The 24,692-nt window shown below is 37.4% G+C and overlaps 5 protein-coding genes and 2 pseudogenes across 19 annotated transcripts; 4 read left to right on the forward strand and 3 right to left on the reverse strand.

Annotated features, from left to right (window-relative positions):
* The first annotated feature begins 14 nt into the window (after positions 1 to 14).
* On the forward strand, positions 15 to 2,945 carry LOC104776056 (fatty acyl-CoA reductase 2, chloroplastic). 2 transcript variants are annotated; one of them, XM_010500062.3, is made up of 9 exons: positions 15 to 166; positions 342 to 780; positions 861 to 964; positions 1,055 to 1,254; positions 1,367 to 1,467; positions 1,547 to 1,748; positions 1,820 to 1,981; positions 2,068 to 2,559; positions 2,638 to 2,945. In XM_010500062.3, exons 2-9 carry the CDS (start codon positions 348 to 350, stop codon positions 2,792 to 2,794), a joined length of 1,851 nt encoding a protein of 616 aa, XP_010498364.2. In that variant the 5' UTR covers positions 15 to 166; positions 342 to 347; the 3' UTR covers positions 2,795 to 2,945. The 2 variants fall into 2 exon arrangements, with proteins under 2 accessions (XP_010498364.2, XP_087349942.1); XM_087493816.1 differs by having other exon boundaries at positions 39 to 166; positions 484 to 780.
* A 229-nt stretch (positions 2,946 to 3,174) lies between these two features.
* LOC104776077 (protein DOWN-REGULATED IN DIF1 11 pseudogene) lies at positions 3,175 to 3,885 on the forward strand (annotated as a pseudogene). The gene has a single exon (XR_015585828.1). The product of XR_015585828.1 is annotated as a protein DOWN-REGULATED IN DIF1 11 pseudogene (transcript).
* A 144-nt stretch (positions 3,886 to 4,029) lies between these two features.
* Positions 4,030 to 5,457, reverse strand: LOC104776089 (S-locus-specific glycoprotein-like). The gene has a single exon (XM_010500096.3). It carries the CDS (start codon positions 5,416 to 5,418, stop codon positions 4,126 to 4,128), a length of 1,293 nt encoding a protein of 430 aa, XP_010498398.3. The 5' UTR covers positions 5,419 to 5,457; the 3' UTR covers positions 4,030 to 4,125.
* Positions 5,458 to 7,243: 1,786 nt separating this feature from the next.
* Positions 7,244 to 12,630, forward strand: LOC104776099 (uncharacterized). 2 transcript variants are annotated; one of them, XM_010500108.3, is made up of 16 exons: positions 7,244 to 7,509; positions 7,746 to 7,828; positions 7,960 to 8,061; positions 8,173 to 8,257; positions 8,452 to 8,599; positions 8,677 to 8,936; positions 9,301 to 9,454; positions 9,628 to 9,737; positions 9,831 to 9,918; positions 10,275 to 10,604; positions 10,692 to 10,766; positions 11,116 to 11,299; positions 11,403 to 11,634; positions 11,755 to 11,863; positions 11,945 to 12,124; positions 12,246 to 12,630. In XM_010500108.3, coding segments are annotated over exons 4-16 (2,049 nt in total). In that variant the 5' UTR covers positions 7,244 to 7,509; positions 7,746 to 7,828; positions 7,960 to 8,061; positions 8,173 to 8,255; the 3' UTR covers positions 12,423 to 12,630. The 2 variants fall into 2 exon arrangements, with proteins under 2 accessions (XP_010498410.1, XP_087350361.1); XM_087494235.1 differs by having other exon boundaries at positions 7,249 to 7,509; positions 9,641 to 9,737.
* Positions 12,631 to 12,852: 222 nt separating this feature from the next.
* LOC104776117 (kinesin-like protein KIN-7K, chloroplastic) lies at positions 12,853 to 21,744 on the forward strand. 9 transcript variants are annotated; one of them, XM_087494009.1, is made up of 26 exons: positions 13,253 to 13,385; positions 13,677 to 13,689; positions 13,791 to 13,911; positions 14,172 to 14,447; positions 14,534 to 14,631; positions 14,849 to 14,938; positions 15,216 to 15,268; positions 15,489 to 15,554; positions 15,628 to 15,681; positions 15,809 to 15,868; positions 16,278 to 16,356; positions 16,633 to 16,700; positions 17,067 to 17,129; positions 17,230 to 17,334; positions 17,665 to 17,769; positions 17,922 to 18,029; positions 18,108 to 18,254; positions 18,914 to 19,096; positions 19,250 to 19,405; positions 19,687 to 19,890; positions 19,967 to 20,107; positions 20,184 to 20,309; positions 20,382 to 20,432; positions 20,662 to 20,709; positions 20,824 to 20,901; positions 21,027 to 21,744. In XM_087494009.1, exons 4-26 carry the CDS (start codon positions 14,200 to 14,202, stop codon positions 21,600 to 21,602), a joined length of 2,907 nt encoding a protein of 968 aa, XP_087350135.1. In that variant the 5' UTR covers positions 13,253 to 13,385; positions 13,677 to 13,689; positions 13,791 to 13,911; positions 14,172 to 14,199; the 3' UTR covers positions 21,603 to 21,744. The 9 variants fall into 9 exon arrangements, with proteins under 9 accessions (XP_087350289.1, XP_087350179.1, XP_010498433.1 ...); XM_087494106.1 differs by having other exon boundaries at positions 18,108 to 18,188; XM_087494039.1 differs by lacking the exon at positions 13,677 to 13,689 and having other exon boundaries at positions 13,089 to 13,385.
* On the reverse strand, positions 21,717 to 22,643 carry LOC104776109 (uncharacterized; annotated as a pseudogene). Its single transcript, XR_015586269.1, has one exon. The product of XR_015586269.1 is annotated as an uncharacterized LOC104776109 (transcript).
* LOC104776133 (DNA-3-methyladenine glycosylase) lies at positions 22,644 to 24,644 on the reverse strand. Of its 3 annotated transcripts, none has more exons than XM_010500151.3 (6): positions 24,176 to 24,644; positions 23,898 to 23,969; positions 23,669 to 23,792; positions 23,349 to 23,419; positions 23,085 to 23,142; positions 22,644 to 22,995 (listed from the first exon to the last, which is right to left on the reverse strand). In XM_010500151.3, exons 1-6 carry the CDS (start codon positions 24,458 to 24,460, stop codon positions 22,826 to 22,828), a joined length of 780 nt encoding a protein of 259 aa, XP_010498453.1. In that variant the 5' UTR covers positions 24,461 to 24,644; the 3' UTR covers positions 22,644 to 22,825. The 3 variants fall into 3 exon arrangements, with proteins under 3 accessions (XP_010498453.1, XP_087350399.1, XP_087350446.1); XM_087494273.1 differs by having other exon boundaries at positions 23,282 to 23,419; positions 24,176 to 24,593; XM_087494320.1 differs by lacking the exon at positions 22,644 to 22,995 and having other exon boundaries at positions 23,080 to 23,142; positions 24,176 to 24,593.
* Between the last annotated feature and the right edge of the window lie 48 nt (positions 24,645 to 24,692).

Genomic DNA, 24,692 nt, shown 5'->3' on the forward strand with positions numbered 1-24,692 from the left:
TTTCATCATCTTTTGTCCTTGGAACTAACCAATCTTTCAATCTTCTTATAAAAACAAAAGTTACATACCTGTCTCTTAACGATAACAAGATAAGAAAATTTTAAATCTTTCTTGGTTTACTTACTCTCTTTCTAATTAAGTATATTCTTGTTGTTCATCTCCAAAGGTATGCTTTCTAGGTTAAGCGTATTACAAGCCACCAATTTCTTAACCAACAAGTTTCTTTCTATTTTAAAAAATTGAATGAAATGTTAGTATTTGTTTTAGAATCGTACAGTGTCGGCAGATATTTTTGATAGTCTTATTTAGAAATGACCCTTTCTCTATTTCTTATTTCTTAGCTTGTGATGGAGGCTCTCTTCTTGAGTTCTTCTTCTTCCTTCATTGCTGCATCAAACAAACTTACTAGATCGCACAACCCTTGTGACTGGTCTAAATTGGTTAGGCAGAAGAAAAGGTTAGGCTTAACATGGTGTCGTGTAGGTGGTGGTGGTGACGGTGGGAGAAACAATAACGCAGAGAGGCCTATTCGGGTTTCTTCGCTTTTGAAAGGCAGAGGTCAAGTACTGATTAGGGAACCGAGTCCGCCAACTATGGACGCTGAGACATTGGTTCTGTCTCCAAACGGGAACGGGAGAACCATCGAGATCAATGGAGTAAAGACTTTGATGCCTTTTAGTGGCGCTGCTATGGTGGGGATGAAAGAAGGGCTTGGCATAATCAGTTTCCTCCAAGGGAAGAAGTTTCTAATCACTGGTTCTACCGGTTTCTTAGCTAAAGGTAAAAATTAACTACATGTATGCTTTATTATATATCGCAACTCTCTGTCTCTAACTTATTTCCTCTTTCGATGTCTCTAGTGCTTATTGAGAAAGTCTTGAGAATGGCTCCAGATGTCAGCAAGATATATCTCTTGATTAAAGCTAAAAACAAAGAAGCTGCGATCGAGCGGCTAAAGAACGAGGTAAGACCTTTTCATTTTGATTCTTTGCTAGTCAAGTTATGTACCTTGTAATGTTCATGACTCTGACCAACGGGATCGCTCCTTTTACAGGTGTTAGATGCAGAGCTTTTTAATACTCTAAGAGAGACTCACGGAGCATCGTACATGTCGTTCATGTTAACCAAACTCATCCCTGTGACAGGAAACATTTGCGATTCAAACATTGGGTTGCAGGCAGATTCAGCTGAGGAAATTGCGAAAGAAGTTGATGTGATTATCAACTCTGCTGCCAATACAACCTTCAATGAAAGGTTGGCAACTGTCAGATTACGCTTGCTTTGAGTTATCTTGTTTAAGACATCTAGATATTATCAATACAATCTTGATTTACTAATCTTGTTGTGTTTGTGGCGGATATTGAAGATACGATGTTGCTCTGGACATAAACACAAGAGGGCCTGGTAATCTCATGGGATTCGCCAAGAAGTGCAAGAAACTCAAACTGTTCTTGCAAGTATCCACAGGTACGTGAATATGGCAAAACAGATCTGATGTTTCGGTTTCTTCATTTGATTTCTTATAAAAATAAACAATTGTGTGCAGCTTATGTGAATGGACAAAGACAAGGAAGGATCATGGAGAAGCCATTCTCGATGGGAGACTGTATAGCAACTGAGAACTTTCTAGAAGGAAATAGAAAAGCATTAGATGTTGACAAAGAGATGAAGTTAGCTCTTGAAGCTGCTAGAAAAGGGATTCAAAATCAAGATGAGGCGCAGAAGATGAAAGATCTCGGTCTAGAGAGGTATGAATCTCTAAATCTTCATCTTAACTATTTTGCAGCAACGACCTTAAACATACCAATTAATAAAACAGGGCAAGATCATATGGATGGCAAGACACTTATGTTTTCACCAAAGCAATGGGTGAGATGATGATCAATAGCATTCGAGGAGACGTACCTGTGGTTATTATAAGGCCTAGTGTCATTGAAAGCACTTACAAAGACCCTTTCCCTGGATGGATGGAAGGAAACAGGTGTAACTATATTTTAATTTGCTTTGCTGCATATATTTAGGTAGGTGTACAAAACTGATTCTTCTTCATGTATGTATTAAACTCAGGATGATGGACCCTATAGTTCTCTGTTACGGGAAGGGGCAACTCACGGGGTTTCTGGTTGATCCAAAAGGAGTTCTTGATGTGGTTCCTGCTGATATGGTTGTTAATGCAACCTTAGCTGCCATAGCAAAGCACGGAATGTCAACGACGGATCCGGAACCTGACATAAACGTGTATCAGATCGCTTCTTCGGCCATAAATCCGCTGGTTTTCGAAGACTTAGCTGAGCTTCTTTATAACCATTACAAATCATCCCCGTGCATGGACTCAAAAGGTGATCCTATCATGGTGCGCTTGATGAAACTTTTCAATTCCGTTGATGATTTCTCGGATCATCTGTGGAGAGATGCTCAAGAACGGAGTGGGTTGATGAGTGGTATGAGCTCAGCGGATAGTAAGATGATGCAGAAGCTAAAGTTTATATGCAAGAAATCAGTTGAACAAGCCAAACACCTTGCAACTATTTATGAGCCATACACTTTTTATGGTGGAAGGTAAGACAGAACTCATATATGTATTCTAATTCTTTAAGTAATCCGGCTAAGTTAGTTCATCTTTTGTTTTGGTTTCAGATTTGATAACAGCAATACAGAGAGGTTAATGGAGAAGATGTCAGAGGACGAGAAGAGAGAGTTTGGGTTTGATGTTGGAAGCATTAACTGGAAGGACTACATTACAAACGTTCACATTCCCGGTTTAAGAAGGCATGTCTTGAAAGGAAGAGCTTAAATTCATATCTCACTAAACCAGACCAAAGAGAATCAATCGTTTCTTTTATCTTTTTTTTTTTTTCTTTCATTCTGTGTAATCGTGTTGTGTCTAATATATATCACTTTGATTTGTAATAATTTGAAGAAAAAAAAAAGAGTGTTGTTATCTATGAGTTTGCCCAAAATCTACTCATGTTCGATCCAAGACAAGTTAAAAGTTACAACTTGTAAAAATCTTATAAGTCTAAATGTAAACGTTTCTTTAAACAAAACTATTAAATGTTGAGGTTTATGAAGTCCGTAACATAAAACTATTAATGAATAACATAATTTTATCAATTAAAGACCTTTACCGATTGCCTTATAAAACACATCTTGTTTCTTGTCATCAATATCACGTTCACATATTGACAACAACAACAACACAAAAAAAAAAAAAAAAACACTTATATATTCAAAACCAAAAGCAAAAAATGGCAAAGTCTTTTACCATGATAATGCTCGTATCGATAGTAATGTTTTACATGGCTAATCCAATTTTTTCCCAGGAAATTGATCCATATTCAGAAGAGGTACCAGAAGATGTGGCTATGTCTCCAACTGATTTTGAATTTTACGTTGAAACTCCCGATGAAGCTCCATTCGAAGAAGCTGATTCACCCGCAATGAAATATGACACGGAGCTTATTCACCATTATTCGCACAAACAACTCGATTTTCTTCGGGGTTGTGCGGAAAAACCGAGCTCGAAATGCGGAGATACGATTTTCAAAAACTTGGTGGATGAGACGACATCAACCCCAATTACAGATGAATGTTGTCGTGATATATTGAAGATTGGCAGAGATTGCCATCTCGGAATTGTTAAGGTTTTGTTCTCCACATATGAGTACAAAGATATTGCATCTAAGGCTATTCCAAGAAGCAAACAAACATGGAACGATTGTGTTCGTAGAGTTGGGAGCAATATTGGTGCTCCAGTGTCTTTGGAGTAATAAACTATAATACTCACTCGTGCTGATGTATCTATTTTGTGATTTGAATGTTATACCAATTTATTTTTGGTAGTCAAGAAGCAAGAACCATAAAATATATTTTACGTTTTTTATCCATCGTTTGAATTAGTCCAACATATATACTAACTGACAATGCATATGCAAAATGATAGTTTGTAAAATGGTTGGAATTCAACATAATTTATCAATCTAATCCGATAAGAAATTTAAAATCATATATGGACTTTTCGAAGTTGGATTCCAAAATAATACCCTCACCCAAATCTGTATTATTATTCTTAAATATTTTTAGTGGATATTGATATGGATATCATGTTTAATTATAGAGGCTTAATTATTCTGACATAAAGATCTTGACCTCCGGCGACATAAAATTCCTCATATCCCTGAGCTCTCTAGTCCAAATCACACAACCTGACCCACCATTGCGGATATCCTTATTGGCGAACCCGGTACAATTACAATCCTTTAAACACTTCTCCTCACATTCATTCAACCCAATTCTCTTGTCCACGATTGCTGTGCTTGTATCCGGCAGCTTCATCATCTTCATCATAAGAAAACCATCTCCGTGGCAGTTCAATCGTGACTTCCTCACACATCCACTGGACGTATCTCCCAAAGCCCAAGCCGTCATATTCTTTGGAACGAATCCTCTGATACAGTTACACTTCGGTGACCTATTCATGTCACAATAACTGTACGGACCACAGATTTGGTACAGATCGCATTCGTCGTTAGGTAAAATCCATATCAAATTCCATTCCAATGATGTCGAATCCCATCTGAGCATCTGTAGTATCCCTTCGGAAGTTAGTCTAACTCTCGAGTGGAGGCTTTGGTTGGTGACTTTGAAACTGTAAGCAACTTCCTCTCTGTTCTCTATGAAGTTGGTAACAACGTCAAAGTAGCTCCAATTTTGCATGGTTGGTATACCACTAAACCCGACTCCATTCCACGGACCGGATCGGTACAATAGAAACTCTTTCTTGTAAAGAAATAACTCAGGTAGCCCTTTAGTTTCTAGTTTGAACGTGAAGCCATCGCTTGAGGGATCATAAAGGCTTTTCCAAGAACTGAGGAAACTCTCGTGTCCTGTTTTGAGATTCCGACCAATTTTCATCTCCGGGAGCAGAGTATTCACCGGGAAATCAAAGCTTTGCCACAAGAAACGATTTTGATATTTGCTTTGGGAGTCTCTAAGCACGAAGTTGCCGTTAGCGAGAAGCTCTGCCACCACTGGAGATCTCACCGTTCTCGTCAGATTCGTTGACCAGACAGGAGCATCGGAATGATCAAGGAGGACGAGGTTATCGTAAGAGATCTTTAATGTTCCAGTGGATTTGGAAAGAGGATTGTTTCTGTTGGCAACCCATACATAAGCTCTAGTAGAGGTTGACTTGTACCAAATCCCAAGATACCAACGATCACCATTTCGAGATCTTGTTGTTGTGGTCTTAAAGAAACCAAGCTCGAAGACATCACCAGGAGACACAATGGTTCGGTTGCTTGAGATTGTCAGAGTTTCTGTAGATGACAAAGTATTGATCGAGAGCACATGAGAAAACAGAGCTAAGACAACGAACAAGAAGAAGAAAGTGTAAGAGTTTGGTATTGCGCCTCTCATCTCTCTCTAGTCTTCACCACTTTGTTTCTTATGCTCTTCTTCTTTTCTTTATCCCTTTACTTTATATATAGATTTCTTCACACGTTTGGTTTTCAAATTTGCAAAATTTTGTGAGCATGTTGATTAACATTATAGTCAGCAGACATGACAAATGTAATTTTCCACGTTCTTTGACTTTTCAGCACTTAATTAATTGAGTTCAACAAACTATTGCCATTAGTCGATAACTTTGGCATGTGAAATTTTATTTTCTCATGGAACATAGCATATGCTGTTCAACAATTCATCCATGATCCTCGTCCCAAGAAAGTCATGCTATGGATGCATCCTTTAATTTCGATACGTTTGATGTGTTTTTTTAGTCTTACTAGATTATGGGTGGCCATGCAAAGATATTGTTCATTTTGAAATAAATAATGGAAATTAAATATAACGGGAGTGTCCCGATCCAAACCCGAACTACTTTCCGTAGTATGTGGAATAGTTCTCATTAATAAAAAATAAAAAATAATAAAAGTATGAAAAGTGAGAATAGAACTTTTGAGAACGAGAGACTAAAAATACACATGGCAACATATAATTGGTTAATTTTTTTTTACATTTAAATAAATAACTAAACCAAATAATTGATATTAAAATAATATACATATTTGAGAGACGGTATTCCACTGCAAATGCTTTTTTTTTTTTTTTTTTTCACAAGATTGTCTTTTATTGATTGAAGCATAGTTTAACAGGCCAACATTACAAGCCAAAATAACCAAGTCTACAATACAAACCCAATAAACAAAAGCCCAATAAGATAACCCTTGGATATGGAAAGCTCAAATACAGCACATAACACGTGGCTATTGGAGAACATGTAGGAAGACACGTGGAAAGACGAAGGAGTGGAAATCTCCGATCTCTGGCAGTTGCTGTGTCGCCGGAAAGCAACTATTCCAGCCAAAATTGCCGGAAAACTGACTGCACGACCGATCTCACTCTTTGCCCAAAGATTTAAAGGCAAGATCCCAGTTTAGGTTGATGAGAATAAGACTCCACTTAGCACAATCTGAAAAACTTCTTCATCTTCGATTAACAGCTTTTCAATCTTCAAGGTTTTTTTTTTTATCTAAAAGCTTCCGCCATTGAACCTGCAAAACAAACAAACTACCTCTATCCAACCAGTATCGACATATGAAATATACCATCAATTGCTTTAATTGCTTCTAAATCATCCCAAAGAGCCAAGAGAGACACCAATCCACAACTCCCAACCAAATCGAGCCCCTTAAACAAGGGAGGACCAGCGAATTACAAACTCGGATTAAAGGAGTTATATGCAATTAAAACCAATTGAAACTGATACACAATTGAAATTCAAGGAGAGAAAAGAAAGAAAAAACTAAATCCAGAAAAACCGGAACCAAAAGTTGATACTCGCCAGAAAAACGACCATCGAACTGCTAGAGACAAAGCCGGATATCTTCACTATAGAAGCTGAAAGATACCGCAAGCAAAGCCAGCCACATGTGCTAATTGGAGCCACTGCAAATGCTCTTTATATGCCATTTTTTTTTGTTCAATGTAGCTTTTTAAATATTTAAATAATATAATCTTCTATATATATATATATATATTTTTTCCTTCACATTCTTAAATAATTTCTATTGTCGAATAAAATGATTTATATATCTTTATCTTAGTGGAAAATGAGATGAGGGTGTGTTCTGTATTCGGTTTATTGACTCTGGCCGATTTAACCCGATTCATTGGTTTGGATTGAATTTTAAATTTTTACTCCGGTATTCATAATATGAGACCGACATTGCTATTGAGTATTGACGTACCAGGACTTATGGGCCATAATGGGTATTCAGGCCCAATTATAATGACATATCTACACGTGTCGATCCCTTTCATCGGTTTCCTCCACACGGCGATCGTTCGTCGTTGAACAGCTACCAATACCATCAATTCCCCGAGGAGGAGCAAGCCGAGGACTCTTTGTAATCAAACACTCGAGCAACTATCGTAGTTGAACTACGTTTCTGTCTGAATCGAACTTTTATCTCTGTGTTTAGATTCATTTCCACCTGGTATTCGCAGGTAAACACTCTTGCTGTTCATCACATCTTCCATTTTCCTGTTTTCCATATATGAGGTCTTAATGCGTAATCTCCGATTTCCTCTTTATTTTTCGTATGTAATTCCCTATAATGGGTATAATTATCTTGCTAATTGCATGAAATTGTTGGCCGATTTGCTGTGTTGGTAAAGTATTAATGTGCGGCTTTGTGATCATGTTTTTGAGCTTTAACCAAACATTGCAATTTTGCATTCAGGCTTCAGCAATGCAGGCATGAAAGAAAAGAACTCCACTACCGCTTCTACACTTGGACGGATTTTAGCTACTTGTTCCAAACAGGTTTCTGTTCGGGAACTCCGAGGATTCAGTTCCTTTTCTTTTCTGATTTCTTGAGTCTCATTGGTTTCACTATGAATTTGTGTCTTGTAGAGCCCAATCCTTGTTATTGACTTAAAGTGCATTTGTCACAGGCTAAAGACTACGGGAGTTGTGTTGCATCTAAAGTTCATGAGGTTGAGAGAGATATTTGCCTGAAAGAGTTTCTTGCACTAAAGAGTTGTATGCAGCATACGGTATAAATGGATCTTATATTGCAAGAGACTTGTCTTGATCATTGTATCCTCATCATTTTAGACTAATCTGTTCTAACATCATTTTTTTTTGTTTTTTTTTCTTACTTACAGATCCGGGGAAAGACTTGAATCGCAGTTATAGTTCTTCTCCTTCTTATAAGAGGCATTTTATCAGTACCGCTGGGATTTTTAACATGTACGCCTTTTTTTCATTTTCACTTATTGTGAAATAATTCTGACTGATAGCCTTTGATGTGTTATTTTATAAAACTTAAAGTGACTCAGTCCCATCATAAAGGGGGATATCTATTTTATAACAATTCATTATGGACAACAGTTTGGTTCCTTTGAGAAATTTGGAAATTTGAAAAGTTAGGATATGTCTAGCAGGATATCAAGTTCACAGGCAAGTGTTGGTTCTGGTGCTTTATCACATGTCTATATACATCATCCATCCCTACGTTGCAATATTCCTGAATCCAGGGGGTTGTTCTATGATGATGCCAACAGGTTGCTTATCTGTACCACATCTAATCAGGTGTGTTTTTCTTTTCCTTTGAAATGGTTTAGCCTGATGATCAATATCCTTGGCTGATTTCCTATTGTTTCTTATAGGTCTTTTCATGGCAAACATCCCCCTTTGACCCAGAAGTATCTCCTTCAATTGATTCTATAAGTGAGGGACCTATCCTGTCAATCAGATTCTCTCTTGATAAAAAAGTGATAGCTATCCAAAGATCCGACTGTGAAATACAGTTTTTTAATCGAGAGACCAAGCAGATACTTAACCACAAATGCAAGGTAGGATCAGAGAGCATTCTCGGATTCTTTTGGAGTGACTCTCCATTATGTGATCTTGCAATTGTAAAGACCAGGTAAACTCGCTTTGTTTCCTGCATATTTTTGCTACTGAGAACTGTTTCCATTGCCTGCAACCTTTGCAGGTGAATTTTAAAGACTGATTCGTTGTAGTTGATAATTTTAAAAAACTTGTTTAAACGGGAGTCTATTAGCTTGTACGCCTGTATTTTGGAATAGTTGTATCCATTAACTAGGATTTCTAAGGCAAATTCCACTTTCAGAATCTGGTTATTGAGTCTTTACATTCTTTTCTGTATACATAGTTGTTTTTGTCTTCAGTTCTTCTGTTTTGGGATATATATTAAACATTTCGCTTATCATTTGTCTTTCTCTTATATTTCTCCCCTCTAATGAAACACTTTTTTGTTTTTGTCTCAGTGGTATGGACTTGTTTGCTTGTGACTCTATGTTGAATTCACTACGTTTGGTGGAAACCAAAAAAGCGAATGTGAATTGGTACATTTATACACATGAAACTCGATTGGTTCTTCTTGCGTCAGGATTGCAATGCAAGACATTTAATGGATTCCAGGTAAACCCCTTGAAAAAGTAAAAAATAAAATAAATGAATTTTGTTATGTGAAAGAGCTTTTCCAACTGCGTTCACCTATAAGTTGCATACGGTTAATTAGCTGAACAAGTTATTGAATGTTTTTTTTCCAAACAATTGTGGTTGGAGCTCTAAAATTTGATCCACTTTTCCAGCTTTCCTCTGCAGGAGTTGTCCGTTTACCGAGATTTGAGATGACCATGGCTAGATCTGAATCAAATAGTAAACCTATTCTCTCTGCTGGAGATCTCCACTTAGTCACTGTGTAGGATTCTTATCTGTGTTTCTCTTTCCCTCCTATGTTTATCATTTATCGCACTACATACCTGGAGAGTAAATCTGTATCATTTTTTTTCAGTTATGGCCGAATATATTGCTTACAAGTGGACGGGGAGGCAATGCTACTGCATCTATACAGGTTTTACCGAGATGCAGTTGTTCAACAAGTAAGTTTCCTTTTCCTCAGTTACTGGTATCTGGTTACTTCACTGGCTTATGCACTGAACATGTTGTAGACTTGTCTGAATAATGACCTTGTGTCTCTGTGAATTAAAAATTACTCCTTGAGTTTGACTTATAAAATTTAAGTTGAAAGTTAATGGGTAAATCATTGCACATTAGTTACTCTAATTGCAACTGCAAGATGAGCGTAACCTATACATAATTTAACCTTAATATTATTGTTTCTTTAGTTATGTTGCTAAATTTGGCATTGCAAAACAACTTATCGTGGTTTCTGTACATGATATCATTTTTAAAGTTCTGCTCTTTCTTTGTTCATTCCATGGGTTCTTATTTACAGGGTTCTTTACCGATGTACTCAAGCAAATTGTCGGTGAATGTGGTCGACAATTTATTGCTTGTGCACCAAATCGATGCAAAGGTCGTCATCATCTATGACTTATTTGCTGATTCTCGGGCTCCCGTATCTGCGCCTCTTCCTTTGCTGTGGAGGGGTTACCAAGGCTCAGACACATCATCTCAAGCTGCTAACAAGGAAATTGAGAGCTCAGAATCATCTACAAGCAATGAAAACATAGTCATGTATGAAGATGGCTGGACCTTTCTGGTTCAAGACCTTATTCTGGATCAGACTAACAAGGTTCTATGGAAGATACATTTGGATCTCGAGGCAAGTTGGCTTTCTTTGGTTCATACAGATGGCAGTCAATTCTTAGATATTTCGCAAACGCTCAGTATCTAACATTATTTGCTGCAGGCAATTTCCGCTAGCAGCTCAGACAGGACGTCTCTTCTAGAATTCCTGCAGAGAAGGAAGTTGGAAGCAAATAAGGTCCCACACTTTCTGTTACTCTGTGTTTTAGATAGGAGTTTAAGTAAGCTTGATGAAACACCTGTTTGTAGCAGCATATAGTTGTGGAAGAAAACATAGTGAAAAAGAGTGTGATACTTCAGTTACGGTTTTTGCCAGTTAGAGAAAGTTATATACAAGTCTAACTTAAGAAAAACTTGGTGCGTGTTTCCATATTTATGGTTTGCAGCGGTTCTCTTTTTATATGATTATAGTCTCCAGGAAAGTTGGTTTCCGCTAAGTGTTCGGCGTCATTGAGTAGTAATCGTGGTTGGAGCTTTTGATGGTGTTATACTGTTGGTAAATAATATTGTTGAGTATGTTATTTCAGGCCAAACAACTGTGCTTGGGGATAGCAAGGGATATTATTTTGGAACGTCGACCAGCAACTCAGGTTACTCAGGCAATCGATGTACTAGTCACAGCATATTCCTGTTCGGTTAAAGCCGGTACATACAAGGAAATAAAGAATGAACAGGCCACTGCGTCTACTCCAACCGCTGGTGCATCTCCTGGTAAAACCGTTGAACCTGAAATATTGATTTAGGCATGAATACTTTAAAAGAATTACATTCTCTTAACACATCTTCTCCACTTATCGACCGTTGGATTCTGAAGATAACGAAAGGCATAGGCCATCTGGAAGCAATATTGGTGAAGATGTTGAAATGGACCCATCGTCTGGTTCAAAGGAGAACATGTTTTGTGCTGATGAGGAGCAAGAATCTCAACTTTCGTCACCGGCCATTTCACCCGATGAGCTCTACAAGTTTGTATTTGCTTTTGTGGAGGAAATGATGGTTGAGGAATCAGAGTATCTAGTTGCTATCATCACAGAGTTTCTTCGCAGGTAAAATTAACTCTTTGTTCTTTCTGTTTGGGATTCCAGACTAAAGAAACTTGGTTTTGCCATAGATCTAGTTTCAGTTTCACCAATTTTGCGTTTCATACTTTGGTTCGTTTGTTGCAGTATAAGTTCAGAAAAGCTCAAAGTGGACCTTAACATCTATGTGATGACCATCAGACTTTTAGCTTACAGTAAACGATTTGCAGAACTATCGCTATACACCACAAACAAGGTTTGTATTTTATCCTTCCTCTGTAAACACAAAACCCTCCCATATTCTCAAGAGCGTGGGCTACATTACATTTTTCTGCAGATAATCGAACCATCAAAGGAAGTCGCGTTTCAACTTCTCGAGAGTGGTCGTCAAAATCTCCGGGTAAGGAAACTTGGGCTTGATATGTTGAGACAGCTCTCATTGCACCATGATTACATCTCCTCCCTCGTGCAAGATGGATACTATCTTGAAGCTCTGCGATATGCGCAGAAGCATAAGGTACAATCTCCTAACAGATCATATTACGCATATTTATAAGCTGCGGGGGGCATTCGGTTTTGGATAACATATCAGTGAATAATCGTTTCGTTTTGGTTTGTACTGTGTATGGGAACTGCAGGTGACGAGTGTGCGATCTTCGCTGTTTCTAGAAGCAGCATTCGCGTCGAATGATCTGCAGCATCTGGCAGCAATATTGAGGGTCTTGTCGGAATTGATACCTGGGTTCAAAGAAACATCAGAATATTACACATTCTATGGCCTTCTCAATGACACCAGTTCCTCAGTTGCTGTCTGAGAGAGCCAATCTCTTACCACATTTGGTATTCAAGAAACCTCAATAATCTTTTTTTTTTTGATTCGCCAACTGGATTTTTAATAACGAAATTCTGTTGTTGATCATATCATTTTATGTTCTGGTTCCTTATAGAAAGTAATGATAACTTGCCAGTTTTCTTGTTACACATTGTTTGATAAAATTAATAATAAAACCAAAATTAGATAAAGTTTTGTTGAAATATCAAATCTCTCTTTTATGTTAAAGATTGATTATGATATAAATATGTGATAAGTCTTTAAAAATACTGTCATCTCTGCAAAATCGTTAGTTAAGATATCATTATAAGTAGGTCCAAGCTGTGACTAAGACACTTGAATGTTCTAATTATATCTGTAACACATCTTTACCCCTTCATTAAATATATATGAACATTAGTAGTAGTAGTTTCGTGAATCTCAATTGGATGTAATAAATAAAAACAAAATCCTTCCCATCAAAACTGCCAAAGTCAAAGTTACAAAAATAAATAAAATTATTATTTTGTAAGATTTTAGAGACTTCTTTTTTATTCTCTCGACTCTACCAAGGAAAAAAAAAAAGAAAAGTAATCGTCACTCTCTTTCCTAACTGTATCCGTGAAGGCAAAATATACGTATAAAGAGATACGTACACAGAAAAAAACGTAAGTAATGATAGTATGTATAACTCGTTCGTCCTCCTAGCTTTCTCTCTCACCTGTACCTATTTTATTATGGTGTTTTAGCTTACGAGAAAACCAAACCCACACAATCGCCAATTCAATTTTTTGCGAACTCTCTACCTCTTTTTTTTTTTTTTAATTACAATCGCTATCTTACGAACAATCTGATTCTCCGTTTGAGATCTCTCCTCTTTATCTTTTTCCAATACGATTTCGGGTTTTTTTTGTTTTTCTTTCTAAATTTGAGCTGCGATGCTCCTCCTTTGATTCATTCACTTGAGGTACTTCATTCTTCTCTCTGTCTTCTTTAGTAAAAATGCCGTTAGGTTTCCGTGAAATCCGCTGATAATTCGATATTTTTTTTTTTTTTTCAAATTGTTCCAGCTCTTGCATTAGTAGATAGATTGGGGGTTTTTTTTTTGTTTTGTCTGAATTTGTTCATTTGGTGTTCTTCTTCTATCTTCCTTGCGATTATGATTCTGAGTTCATCGCTTTTTTTCCCCAATTTTTTTAATTGCAACTTTTTTATTTTATTTTTGGTGGCTTCGGCATGAACTGTGAGGGAAAAGCAGGGGGTCCTACTGCGTAAGTTTAGGCTTTTTTTTCTTTTCTTCTTCTTCTTCTTCTTCTAAGTCTCTTTGCTTTTTTAGCTTTACTGCTGCTAATTTGGTCTAATTCACTTTTAGGCAATTGTTTTATAATTTCGTGGAAAGCTAGAGACAACCTTAGTGAAACTGCCCACTTTTCATGGCTTTTAGTGTTGTTGTTAGAGCTGACGAAAGAAATAAAGAAAGCTTTCTATACCTGGTTGGTCATTTTCTTCATTTCTTGAGATTTTTTGGAACAGTTATTTGTTTATAAATGGGAAATTGCTTTATGCTTTCAGTCAATATTATTAGTCGGATTCATGTGTTTTCTTGGGGATTTTGGTGGAGATGTTGTCACCAAAATGTGTTGCAGCAGTCAAATGTGTTGGACACTGTGGAGGCGTTAACCTTGAGACGATATCAATGCTGTTAATTTTTTTTGGGTTTATTGATCGATTTTGTACTTGTGTCTTCATTCAGTTTTCTGGAGGTTTGACTTTGAGTTGCGATGGCATCTAGACAAGGACCAAAGTCGAAAAAAGGAGGGTCTAGCAATTTGAAGGGTGCTGATTCTACTGCATCTTCAACAACCTCGTCTTCCAAGCTTTATCAAGAGACATCTATTGATGGCCATAGCTCCCCTGCTTCTTCATCTGCTCAAAGCAAGCAGCACTTCTTCTCACCTGATTCCTTACCACAAAGTGCTCAGCGTTCTAAAGAAAACGTCACAGTGACAGTTCGCTTTCGCCCACTCAGGTTCCTCGTGATATCTTTTGTATAGGCTTGCTAATACTAGGTTGCTGTTTGTTCTGTGAATTTGACATATCTTATCCTTGACGTAGTCCAAGAGAAATTCGCCAAGGGGAGGAAGTCGCATGGTATGCAGATGGGGAAACAATTGTGCGAAATGAGCATAATCCAACAATAGCTTATGCCTATGGTTAGTCTTAACATTTTGATTTAGTTTCATGGGTTTTCACAATCAAGAATGACAAACTACGGACTATAGTATTATTCTTGTTTGGTATACATTTCAACCCCTTATCTTATAGAATCAAAACAGTAATATAATTGGATATTCTCCTTATTTGATGTTTGGATCTTGCATGTTGGTTTCTTGAAGTGATCTTTCTAATGATTTATTCTCCTTCTGGCAGACCGTGTCTTTGGACCCACAACCACAACACGCAACGTCTATGATATTGCTGCACACCATGTTGTTAATGGGGCTATGGAGGGGATAAATGGTATGAAATGCAACTGTTTTGATGGCCAATCTAGTTTGTATTAAGAATTCATTTTCTGGGTTAACACCTTTATGGAAGATCATACAATTTCCATATCCTATGTTGAAAGAGCACGCAATTTTCCAGTTCTACGATATTGATCATTTATGCTATGTCAACAAGGCTTATCCTAATTCATAAGAATAACAAAAAAATCTGACTAGATTTTTGACTTAATGAATGCTAAGATCCTCAGGCTAATTTGACTTTAATGCGTTTAATGTTAATCCAACTACAGGGACCATTTTTGCATATGGAGTGACAAGCAGTGGAAAGACTCACACAATGCATGTAAGATCCCTTCATCTGGATACTTATACTTTTTCAGCTTGTTACAGAAAAGAAAGTATCATTGGTACATCTTTATACAATGTAGTTCAATGTGTCATTAATGATGTAATGCTTTGTCGAAGTCCCATATTTGTACCCTTCGCCTCTGACTAGGATATCCACAATGTAGCATTTAAATTATCTGATAGATTTGGTTAATGTTTTTTGGTCCAAATGTCAGGGTGACCAGAGATCTCCTGGTATTATACCGTTAGCAGTGAAAGATGCTTTCAGCATCATCCAAGAGGTACTTTTTAGGATATTGTTTTGTCATATTCCCTGGTCCAAGTACAGCGACCTCACATATTCATTTCTTACAGACTCCTAATCGAGAATTTCTTCTGCGTATTTCCTACATGGAAATATATAATGAGGTGCTATTATTTACGTACTTTCCTTCTCTGCTCTGTTATCTATATTCAATTTCAGCAGTAATGGAGAGAAATGTTCTGCTTCTAATTTTCCTTAACATTACTATCCTTAATGTTCACCTTATTTCAGGTTGTTAATGATTTGTTGAATCCAGCAGGACAAAATTTGAGGATCAGAGAAGACAAGCAGGTATATCTTTCAGCTTCAGATTCTCTTTGTTATTTTTCTGTTGAAAACATCCGTAGTGCTGCTCTCAGTGACTTGTAATATCTTTTTTGTGACTACAGTGCTCATAATATAATCCCAAAGTCTTAGCATCATATTTTGATTTATTAGGAACCATGTTTAACCGTTTAGTACCTGAAAAATAGTGGTTCCATTTATCTCTGTCGGTACTCTGCTATTACAGTGTTAATATGTGGCCCTTCGTTTCGTTTTGATGTTCTGGGTCACATTGCTTACTCAAGTAGACTTGACGTTGATTCTTATAATAATCATTTGAACTGAGAATTTTGTATTGAGCTTCTCATGACCTCTATTGCTACAAGTGTCTTTTTCCAAGTTGTTCAATTGAATTTATCTTTGTTATTGACTCTAGGGAACCTTTGTCGAAGGGATTAAAGAAGAAGTTGTTTTATCTGCTGCTCATGCGCTTTCTATTATTGCAGCTGGAGAAGGTATGTGGTGCCTTCACCTTTTCCTTTATTTAAAGAAATAGGTTTACTTTACAACCGCAACTCCAGCAAAGACTGTCGCAGGCATTGTACATTTATTAGAGATTTATTATCAGAAAGTGGTACTCCTCGACCTGTTTGAGGCCATACTGAACGTTCAAAAGTGTGTTTTGCTTTTACTTATTATGATAGAGCAGTTCTAAAGAGTTATTTTCTCTTTCTTGTTTCCAGTAAATCCCTTTCATTCTTAACATTTAATTCATATTGTGCTCATGGCAGAGCAACGGCATGTGGGATCCACAAATTTTAATTTGCTGAGCAGCCGGAGCCATACAATATTTACGTTGGTATGTAAATATACTCTTTAAAATATTGAAAAAAACTGCCATCTTTGTGAAGTTGCTATATAATTTCTTTTTCCTCACGTGTTTACACTTGTGAAGTGGTTGCACACAAATCCGAGTTTAATTTGTATTACTGTTAGGGTAAAATTCACTGATTTTCCCCTATAATCGCCTGAATGCTCAAAAATGGAATACTGAAGAGTTATACTTCCTTTTTTTTTATCAGCACAAGTTGTGTAGTATGTTCTTTCATATATTTCCTTTTGTTCAAGGAATTTATATTCTCCTTTATTCTAATCCTAGTTGTTTAGTCACATTATTCATATAGCTGTCCTGTTTCGGAAAGATGATAAACTAATTTGGATGCAGACGATAGAAAGTAGTCCCTTAGGTGACAAGAATAAAGGAGAAGCTGTACATCTCTCCCAGCTGGTAAGCTCATCTTGTATCTAGTGATATTATGTATGGTTATGGGTTATTAAAAAGATGAATATTTGATATTAACTGCCCATGATTTCTCTCATATCTGCAGAACCTCGTTGATCTGGCAGGTTCCGAGAGTTCAAAGGTTGAAACCAGTGGTTTAAGACGCAAGGAAGGATCATATATCAATAAAAGTTTGCTGACTTTAGGGACTGTGAGTTTTTTCTTAGCACAGTTTTCACTTAGTTAACAATAGGTTTTAAAGTTCAGTTTATTCTAAGGACTTCTTTGACATTTTCCATAAGAGCAGATTTTGATAATAGGACTGTTTGTCGTGTTGTATATATATATATTAAGCACACTTTTAATCACCTTACCGCCTCTGCATTATTTTGCTTGGTACGCGTATCTCAGATCTCTTCTTGTCCAAACCTTACAATTAAACAGTTTTCTACTCTTCTTTTATCTTGGTATTTCCTATCCTGTTATGTTTTAAGTATTCTTCTATTGGCTGAATTTTTATAGTTCCGTTGTGATGTTATAGGTGATATCAAAGCTTACGGATGTGAGGGCTTCACATGTACCGTACAGAGACTCTAAGTTAACCAGGATCCTTCAGTCCTCATTGAGTGGTCATGACCGAGTATCTGTAAGTCTTGTTTGAGCTGTTCTCAATCCTCTTGCTTCAGTAATTATAAAATCTACATGATCATCAACAGGGTAAAATTTTTCTGATAACTTTATACATATATCTTGATAGTAGTATACTTTACTGATAAGATGTTTCTCTGGATATGGTAGCTCATTTGTACAGTGACTCCTGCATCAAGCAGTTCAGAAGAAACACATAACACTTTGAAATTTGCTCATCGTGCAAAGCATATTGAGATTCAAGCTGAGCAAAACAAGGTTTTCTCGCGTATTTTCTATCAGCTCTTATTTTTGTACTGAAGGTCTTTCTTGGTCTCTAACTCTATAAAGTTGTAGATAATTGATGAGAAATCATTAATCAAGAAGTACCAACACGAGATTCGCCAACTGAAGGAGGAGTTGGAACAGCTTAAACAGGTAATTGTACCAGTTCCTCAGTTGAAAGATATTGGTGCAGATGATATTGTTCTCCTGAAGCAGAAGGTATGCTCAGATTTTATTTTTTTAGCCTGGCAAACTTGATTTGTTTTGTTGTATTCATCCCTATTAAGGCTTTTGTAGTGGAGTTAGGGATGAGTTTTTTTGTGTAGAGCTCCAATCTTGAAAACTTGAAATTTGCTTTTCCATTATCTTGCATGCTCGTTCCACTTCTGACGTCAGCTTCTTTCCTCCCTAACCATTTGCTGTTTGTGATTAAAACTATGTCAGTACGGTTGAAAGTAAACTAAATAGCTTGTAATATTCCTTACCTTGAAATAGTTTAACAAAAAAAAAAATTCTTGGAAGAATGTTTCTTTTGTGGTAAACTGTGAACAAAACTACTAGCTTTTTCTTTTTCATTGGTTAAAAAGAGAGAGATTGAAAATTTTGTTCGGCCCTGATGTTTTCTGAGAACAATTTGTCAGAAAGAATATAATAGCGGATAGAGGTCAATTTTGCTAGAGGTCATTCTGGACGCATAATGCAACATTTTACCAATATGACCTCTGTTTCCATCCATTTATTTATAACTTTAGTTATATATTCGTAAGACCAGTGTGAGGACGTTCTATGTCATTGCCTTTTGGTTTACAATCAAACATTAGAGATAATCTGTTGTAACCTGGTTTTGTCATTTTCTTTGCTATATAATGTGATAAAAGCTAGAAGATGGTCAAGTCAAGCTGCAATCCAGACTTGAAGAAGAGGAAGAAGCTAAAGCAGCTCTCTTGAGTCGAATCCAACGGTTGACGAAACTAATTTTGGTGTCGACTAAAAATCCACAAGCATCTCGATTACCTCACCGCTTTAATCCTCGGAGGAGACATTCATTTGGTGAAGAAGAGGTAAAACCACTGATATATCCTAGATTATTATAAAAGTGGCTTCCATGTTTCCTTCTGATGATGGTTCACTTTGATCTGCGGGACTTTAGATCTATTATACTACACAAGTTTACTAGCTTCTTTGGCTAATCTTGGTTGATGATGCATATTCAGCTTGCTTACCTACCATACAAGAGACGGGACATGATGGACGATGAGCACCTTGACCTGTATGTTTCTGTGGAGGGAAATCATGAGATTAGAGATAATGCGTATAGAGAAGAAAAGAAGACCCGAAAGCATGGATTATTAAACTGGTTAAAGCCTAAGGTATACAAATGATTCAAATTTCTTACATAGCATTGTCCATTTTGTTGTGGGTTATTCTTGTTCGTATCAGAACTGCATCGGGCTGCTATAGCTTTGTACTGTTGTAAATGTTTCACGCACTCACTATAGATTTCTGGAATGTGCTTCAAAGAATAGTGCTAACGGAAGTAAAGGAGTCATAATCCTACGGCCTTATGTCCTCTTAGATGCAATTTCTTCTTTGATTTTTTGGTGCCTGTCTTGTCCCCCTTATTTAATCAAAGCTTACTTTTTCCTATCAGAAAAGAGATCACAGTTCAAGTGCCAGCGACCAGTCAAGTGTGGTCAAATCTAACAGTACACCATCAACTCCTCAAGGGGGAGGCAGTAATCTGCACACAGAATCAAGACTTTCAGAAGGCTCGCCTTTGATGGAACAACTCTCAGATCCTAGGGAAGACAGAGAAGCTGTAGAAGACATTTCTCATGAAATGGAGATTCCGGAGGTACATAAGAGATATTTCATAATTAATTCCAATTCCTGCACTTTGTTTTACAAGACTTGTTTGTACTTGTTCCCAGACGAGCAATAAATTGAGCGATGAGTTGGATCTCTTGAGGGAACAGAAAAAGATCTTATCTGAAGAGGCAGCGCTGCAATTAAGTTCCTTAAAACGATTGTCAGATGAGGCTGCAAAGTCCCATCAAAATGAAGAGATTGAAGTAATATAATCACCCTTTTCATCTATCTAGTTGTTTAAATCTAGCAAATATTCACCTTCTTGGTTCTCGTTGTTAGGAGGAAATTAAAGTACTCAGTGACGACATCAAAGCAAAGAATAACCAGATTGCAGCGTTGGAGAAACAAATCTTGGATTTTGTTATGACATCACATGAGGCACTAGAAAAATCTGATATCATGCAGGTATTGTCAAATATTACGCAGTGGCCTTTTTCATCTGCCATTCATTTCTCAAGTGATTTTTATTATCTTCAGGTAGTTGTTGAGCTAAGGGATCAACTTGATGAGAAATCTTTTGAACTCGAGGTGATCAAATGGTTTTTGCTTATGCAATATTTCTTCATCTATTGCTACAGCACTTATAATGGTTTGCTATTTGCCTATATAATATTATTTCTCTTAGCTCAATATAATGTCTCCTCATACCCTAAAGTTGCTTCTGTAAATAATGTATAGTACCAGTGCCAAAACGCCAAACTACACTAAAAATGAAGCCGCTCTATGTTTTTTCTCTGAGTCTTCATCTTGTTTACAGGTTAAAGCTGCAGATAATCGCATCATTCAAGAAACACTCAATCAAAAGGTTAGTAAGACTGTCCTTGACTATCTCCCCGATTTGATTCGTCTTTGCAAAAGCTTCGAGACTAGGTTTATAATTTGTAAAAGAACTCAATAACCGATGAAGTATTTTCTGCAGACATGTGAATGTGAAGTGTTGCAAGACGAAGTTGCAAACCTAAAGCAGCAGCTCTCTGATACCCTGGAACTAGCACAGGTCTCTCTTTATACATGTCGTACACATTGTTATTTGCAAAAAAAACATGCTTTTCACCAACCTTCTTCTGATAAGCCAAGCCACATGATGCTTAAACAAATTCTATTTGCTCTCTGACATAAAAGGGAACTAAGATTGAAGAGCTGAAACAGAAAGCTAAGGAACTAAGTGAATCAAAGGAGCAATTAGAACTCCGAAACAGGAAACTCGCAGAAGAGAGTTCATATGCAAAAGGTCTTGCATCAGCAGCTGCAGTTGAGCTCAAGGCATTATCCGAAGAAGTTGCAAAGCTTATGAATCAAAACGAGAGACTAGCAGCCGAGCTGGCAACACAAAAGAGCCCAGTCGCACAACGTAACAAGACAGGAACACCAACAAATGTAAGAAACAACGGAAGAAGAGAGAGTCTTGTAAAGAGGCAAGAACAAGAAACCTCATCAATGGAGCTGAAGAGAGAACTGAGGATGAGCAAGGAACGTGAGTTGTCATATGAAGCTGCACTTGTTGAAAGAGATGAGAGAGAAGCTGAGCTGGAAAGGATAGTAGAAGAAACGAAACAGAGAGAAGCATATCTGGAGAACGAGCTTGCTAGTATGTGGGTTCTTGTTTCTAAGTTGAGAAGTTCTCAAGGAGCTGATTCAGAAATCTCTGATTCTATATCAGAGACACGACAAACCGAACAAACAGACCGATCATTTTGAGAAAAAAGACAACAACGTAAGTAGGATATGTTTGTGCAGTGATTCAAGAGTTTGCGTTTGGGTATTTGCGACTTTGTTTGTTTGTTTGTTTGTTGATAACTTTTGTCAAGAAGATTCAAATGAAGAGAACTATTTACGTCTCTTTTGCTTAACTTCCATAAATCGAATCAGAATCCAAACATCAGAACATTTGAAAAATACTTGAAACTGTTTCTTCATCAGACTGTTCAAAATTATCTGAAAAAAAAAAACAAAAATCAAAAGGAGAGAGCGATGATCGATCATACTGATTGATTGATTGATCTCAGTTGGTCTTGGGATCAGGCATTGGGAACAAACCACCAGCACCAGCAGCTCCTCGCGGCGGAGAAAACCCTAGAAACTTCTGCAGATTGGTTCTGATACTAATCGAACACAACAGATAAAGAAACGCCATTGAACAATCCGTCGGATCGTCGCCTTTCAATCCCCTATGACTCATCTTCTTCACAATCGTGATCGGATGAAACGGAAGCTTCGCGACGACTTTACCTTCGAAGAGTGAATTGAGCAATCCGAATACGACGAAGAGAACTAAAGCCACAACAGCACCGGATTTGAATTTAAAGAGAGACAGATCTCGGCTCGATTCCTTCAAGCTGGTTTCGACGCGATCGATCTTCTTCGTCTTCGATTTCTTTATGGATAGCTTCGAAGATGGATTCTCAGTCTTCATCGTCTCGAGCTTCTTCGCGGCCTTGTCAATGGAGTATTTCAAGGACTTGTAGGAGCTGGTACGGTAGATTAAGATCCACGAGATTGCTTCACAGACCAACGCCGTGCAGAATGAGATTCCGACGACGGTTAAGCTATCGGCGTATTTGAAAGAAGCGAAGAGAGGCATCGTAGTCGCCATTGTTGCGCTTAAAACTTGAGTTTGGATTTGATTACACTCTTCTCTTCTCTCAATTCTTGGATTTGGAACTTCTAAGTTTAAAGAGGGCAAAAGAATAAATAAAGAAAGTTTCCGGGAGCGTAAAAATATTTCTCCAATTTCCCAAATTTGTCCCAATTGTTTGTTTTTATAAACAAAACCCAAATCAATAAATCATACTCTTTGTGGCAAAACAGTATAAACAATATATACAGTAAACCACCAAAAGAGTTATTATTACATTACATGCACTTGTCTATTTAGTATTTACAATGGAGAGGCAAAACAAAAAGAAGTTTTGAGTTGGAAGTTAGAGAGGAGGCTTAAGAGTGTTCTTAGGAGCACTAATCCATGGAGTGTCTGCAATAGCAAATCTCCACAAGGCATTGACATGTTGAGGCAATGCGTAATCTATTCCAACGCGAGGACCAACCACTATTTTCTCCACGTCTTCTCCTCCATCCAGAAGCTCCAATCCTCCTGTGTCCATTCATTTATTAGTACAAAATTTAAAGTCTCGAAGAGAGTGTCTACTCTACTTCATTAACTGATTTGGTGTATGGACTAACCAGGAGAATAAAGTGGATGATGAGACCACTCTGTTGAGAGTCCAAGCGCTTGTCCCACCTGCTTGAGGAGCACATATTAACAAAAGATGATTATGCTAGAGGACTTACCAGGAATACTCTCATTGTTCATATCAAGATCTAAATGTTCCTCAGCTGTATATCTTATCTAGTGAAGAGCATATGAATTGCAGAGTAACTGTATCTATGCTTTGTGGATGTGTAGGGCTTATGCAACGTGATTAAGAAAGCAGAAATCAGACAAACTTTTCCTGGTCCATTTAGAAGAACGGGTTTGTCAGTTTTCAGGCCACGGCGCTCCTGAATGGTCTCAAGTCCTGCAACACCATATCACCCTTCTAAGCCAACAAAAGATTGATAAAACCAGTTTTAGATGTAAAAACAGTATCAATCAAGCAATTGATAACTAAGTGGAAACATGCATATATATAAAGATATCCTTCTATGAATCCAAAACCTGTGGAAGATGCAACTTTAAGGCCTCAAACAAAGAAGAGTGAAACGAGCAAAGTTTCAGCGCTCAAGGATCAGAACTTAAACTGTTTTATATGAACAGATTAACTAACCGGAAACAGGAGAACAAGACCGTATCAAAACAGCAGATCCAACACCTTCCTTATCAGCAACAATATTGAGCATCATATGGAGACCATAACATAGATAAACATAAGCATGTCCTCCTGGTCCAAACTAAAAAAAAAAAAAAAAAAAAAGAGTAGTAGAAATCACATTGTTCAGATCGAGTCATCATTTGTATGTACGTAAATGCTAACAAGCAAAATGAAGAAAACTCACAACTGGTGCCGTCCGTTGGGTGATCCCAAATCGTCCATGGCAAGCTGAATCATTTGGTCTATAAGCTTCTACCTACCAACAGGAGGAACATCCGAACATGGTTAAAGAGTCGTAAACTACAAATTGTAGTTATTCATTTGTTGTTTGTAACTTCCTTGTACCCATTAACTAAACAATCTAATTAGCGAATGAAACAATCCCAAAGCAAAACCCTAAATCATCCTTTCTCAGGAAACAAAAACGAAGAAAAACAGAATCGTCGTGTGTGTGTGTCTGACCTCTGTAATTCGCAGCACGACATTGTCTCTCCTGAGGAACTTCCCAAGCAAACGTGGGGCAAGATCAAGGGCGTCGATTTGAAAGAACTCAGGAGGCATTAGCTTCATCTCGGAGTCGGAGGTGGTGGGGGACTGTGGGTATTCGGGTTTGACCCGAGCGGCTCGAGTCTTGGAACAGTTTGGCTTTCGTGTCCGTAGGACTACTGCTACTCGGGAGTTTGTAACATTGGGTTCTCCCGATTCCTCAACAACCCGCTTCTTCGATCGACGAGTCGGCGTTTTCATTGCAACAGAAAAGCTTTGACTTTTAACAAAAATGAGCGAACGTTGACCTTTAATCGTTGATTATATTTGGCGGGTGATGCTGTCCGAAACAATCTAGTCTGGTGCCAACTTTGTCATAGACATAACAATTAAAACTCACTCACCAAGACTCATGGTTATTATTCATTTGGTACCAATGTCATATATTTGTGACTAGCGGAATTGCACCTATGTCATAAACTCACAAACGGCA

The sequence above is a fragment of the Camelina sativa genome, chromosome 1 (assembly GCF_030686135.1).
Source record: "Camelina sativa cultivar CO46 ecotype springtype chromosome 1, ASM3068613v1".
NCBI classification, from domain to species: domain Eukaryota; kingdom Viridiplantae; phylum Streptophyta; class Magnoliopsida; order Brassicales; family Brassicaceae; genus Camelina; species Camelina sativa.

What these genes read in the sequence shown, in the direction of transcription:
- LOC104776089 (XM_010500096.3), bottom strand. Translation starts at nt 5,418, where the DNA reads ATGAGAGGCGCAATACCAAACTCTTACACTTTCTTCTTCTTGTTCGTT.
- LOC104776117 (XM_087494053.1), top strand. Translation starts at nt 14,200, where the DNA reads ATGGCATCTAGACAAGGACCAAAGTCGAAAAAAGGAGGGTCTAGCAAT. An exon ending in CTTTCAGCATCATCCAAGAG is followed by an intron (nt 15,555 to 15,627) that starts GTACTTTTTAGG and finishes CATTTCTTACAG; the next exon opens with ACTCCTAATCGAGAATTTCT. An exon ending in CTGTACATCTCTCCCAGCTG is followed by an intron (nt 17,130 to 17,229) that starts GTAAGCTCATCT and finishes TCATATCTGCAG; the next exon opens with AACCTCGTTGATCTGGCAGG.
- LOC104776056 (XM_010500062.3), top strand. Translation starts at nt 348, where the DNA reads ATGGAGGCTCTCTTCTTGAGTTCTTCTTCTTCCTTCATTGCTGCATCA. An exon ending in TACCGGTTTCTTAGCTAAAG is followed by an intron (nt 781 to 860) that starts GTAAAAATTAAC and finishes CGATGTCTCTAG; the next exon opens with TGCTTATTGAGAAAGTCTTG. An exon ending in TCGAGCGGCTAAAGAACGAG is followed by an intron (nt 965 to 1,054) that starts GTAAGACCTTTT and finishes CTCCTTTTACAG; the next exon opens with GTGTTAGATGCAGAGCTTTT.
- LOC104776099 (XM_010500108.3), top strand. An exon ending in GGAAGTTGGAAGCAAATAAG is followed by an intron (nt 10,767 to 11,115) that starts GTCCCACACTTT and finishes ATGTTATTTCAG; the next exon opens with GCCAAACAACTGTGCTTGGG. An exon ending in CGCTATACACCACAAACAAG is followed by an intron (nt 11,864 to 11,944) that starts GTTTGTATTTTA and finishes ATTTTTCTGCAG; the next exon opens with ATAATCGAACCATCAAAGGA.
- LOC104776133 (XM_087494273.1), bottom strand. Translation starts at nt 24,460, where the DNA reads ATGAAAACGCCGACTCGTCGATCGAAGAAGCGGGTTGTTGAGGAATCG. An exon ending in GTCTTGTTCTCCTGTTTCCG is followed by an intron (nt 23,420 to 23,668) that starts GTTAGTTAATCT and finishes ATGGTGTTGCAG; the next exon opens with GACTTGAGACCATTCAGGAG. An exon ending in TCATCCACTTTATTCTCCTG is followed by an intron (nt 22,996 to 23,084) that starts GTTAGTCCATAC and finishes GAATGGACACAG; the next exon opens with GAGGATTGGAGCTTCTGGAT.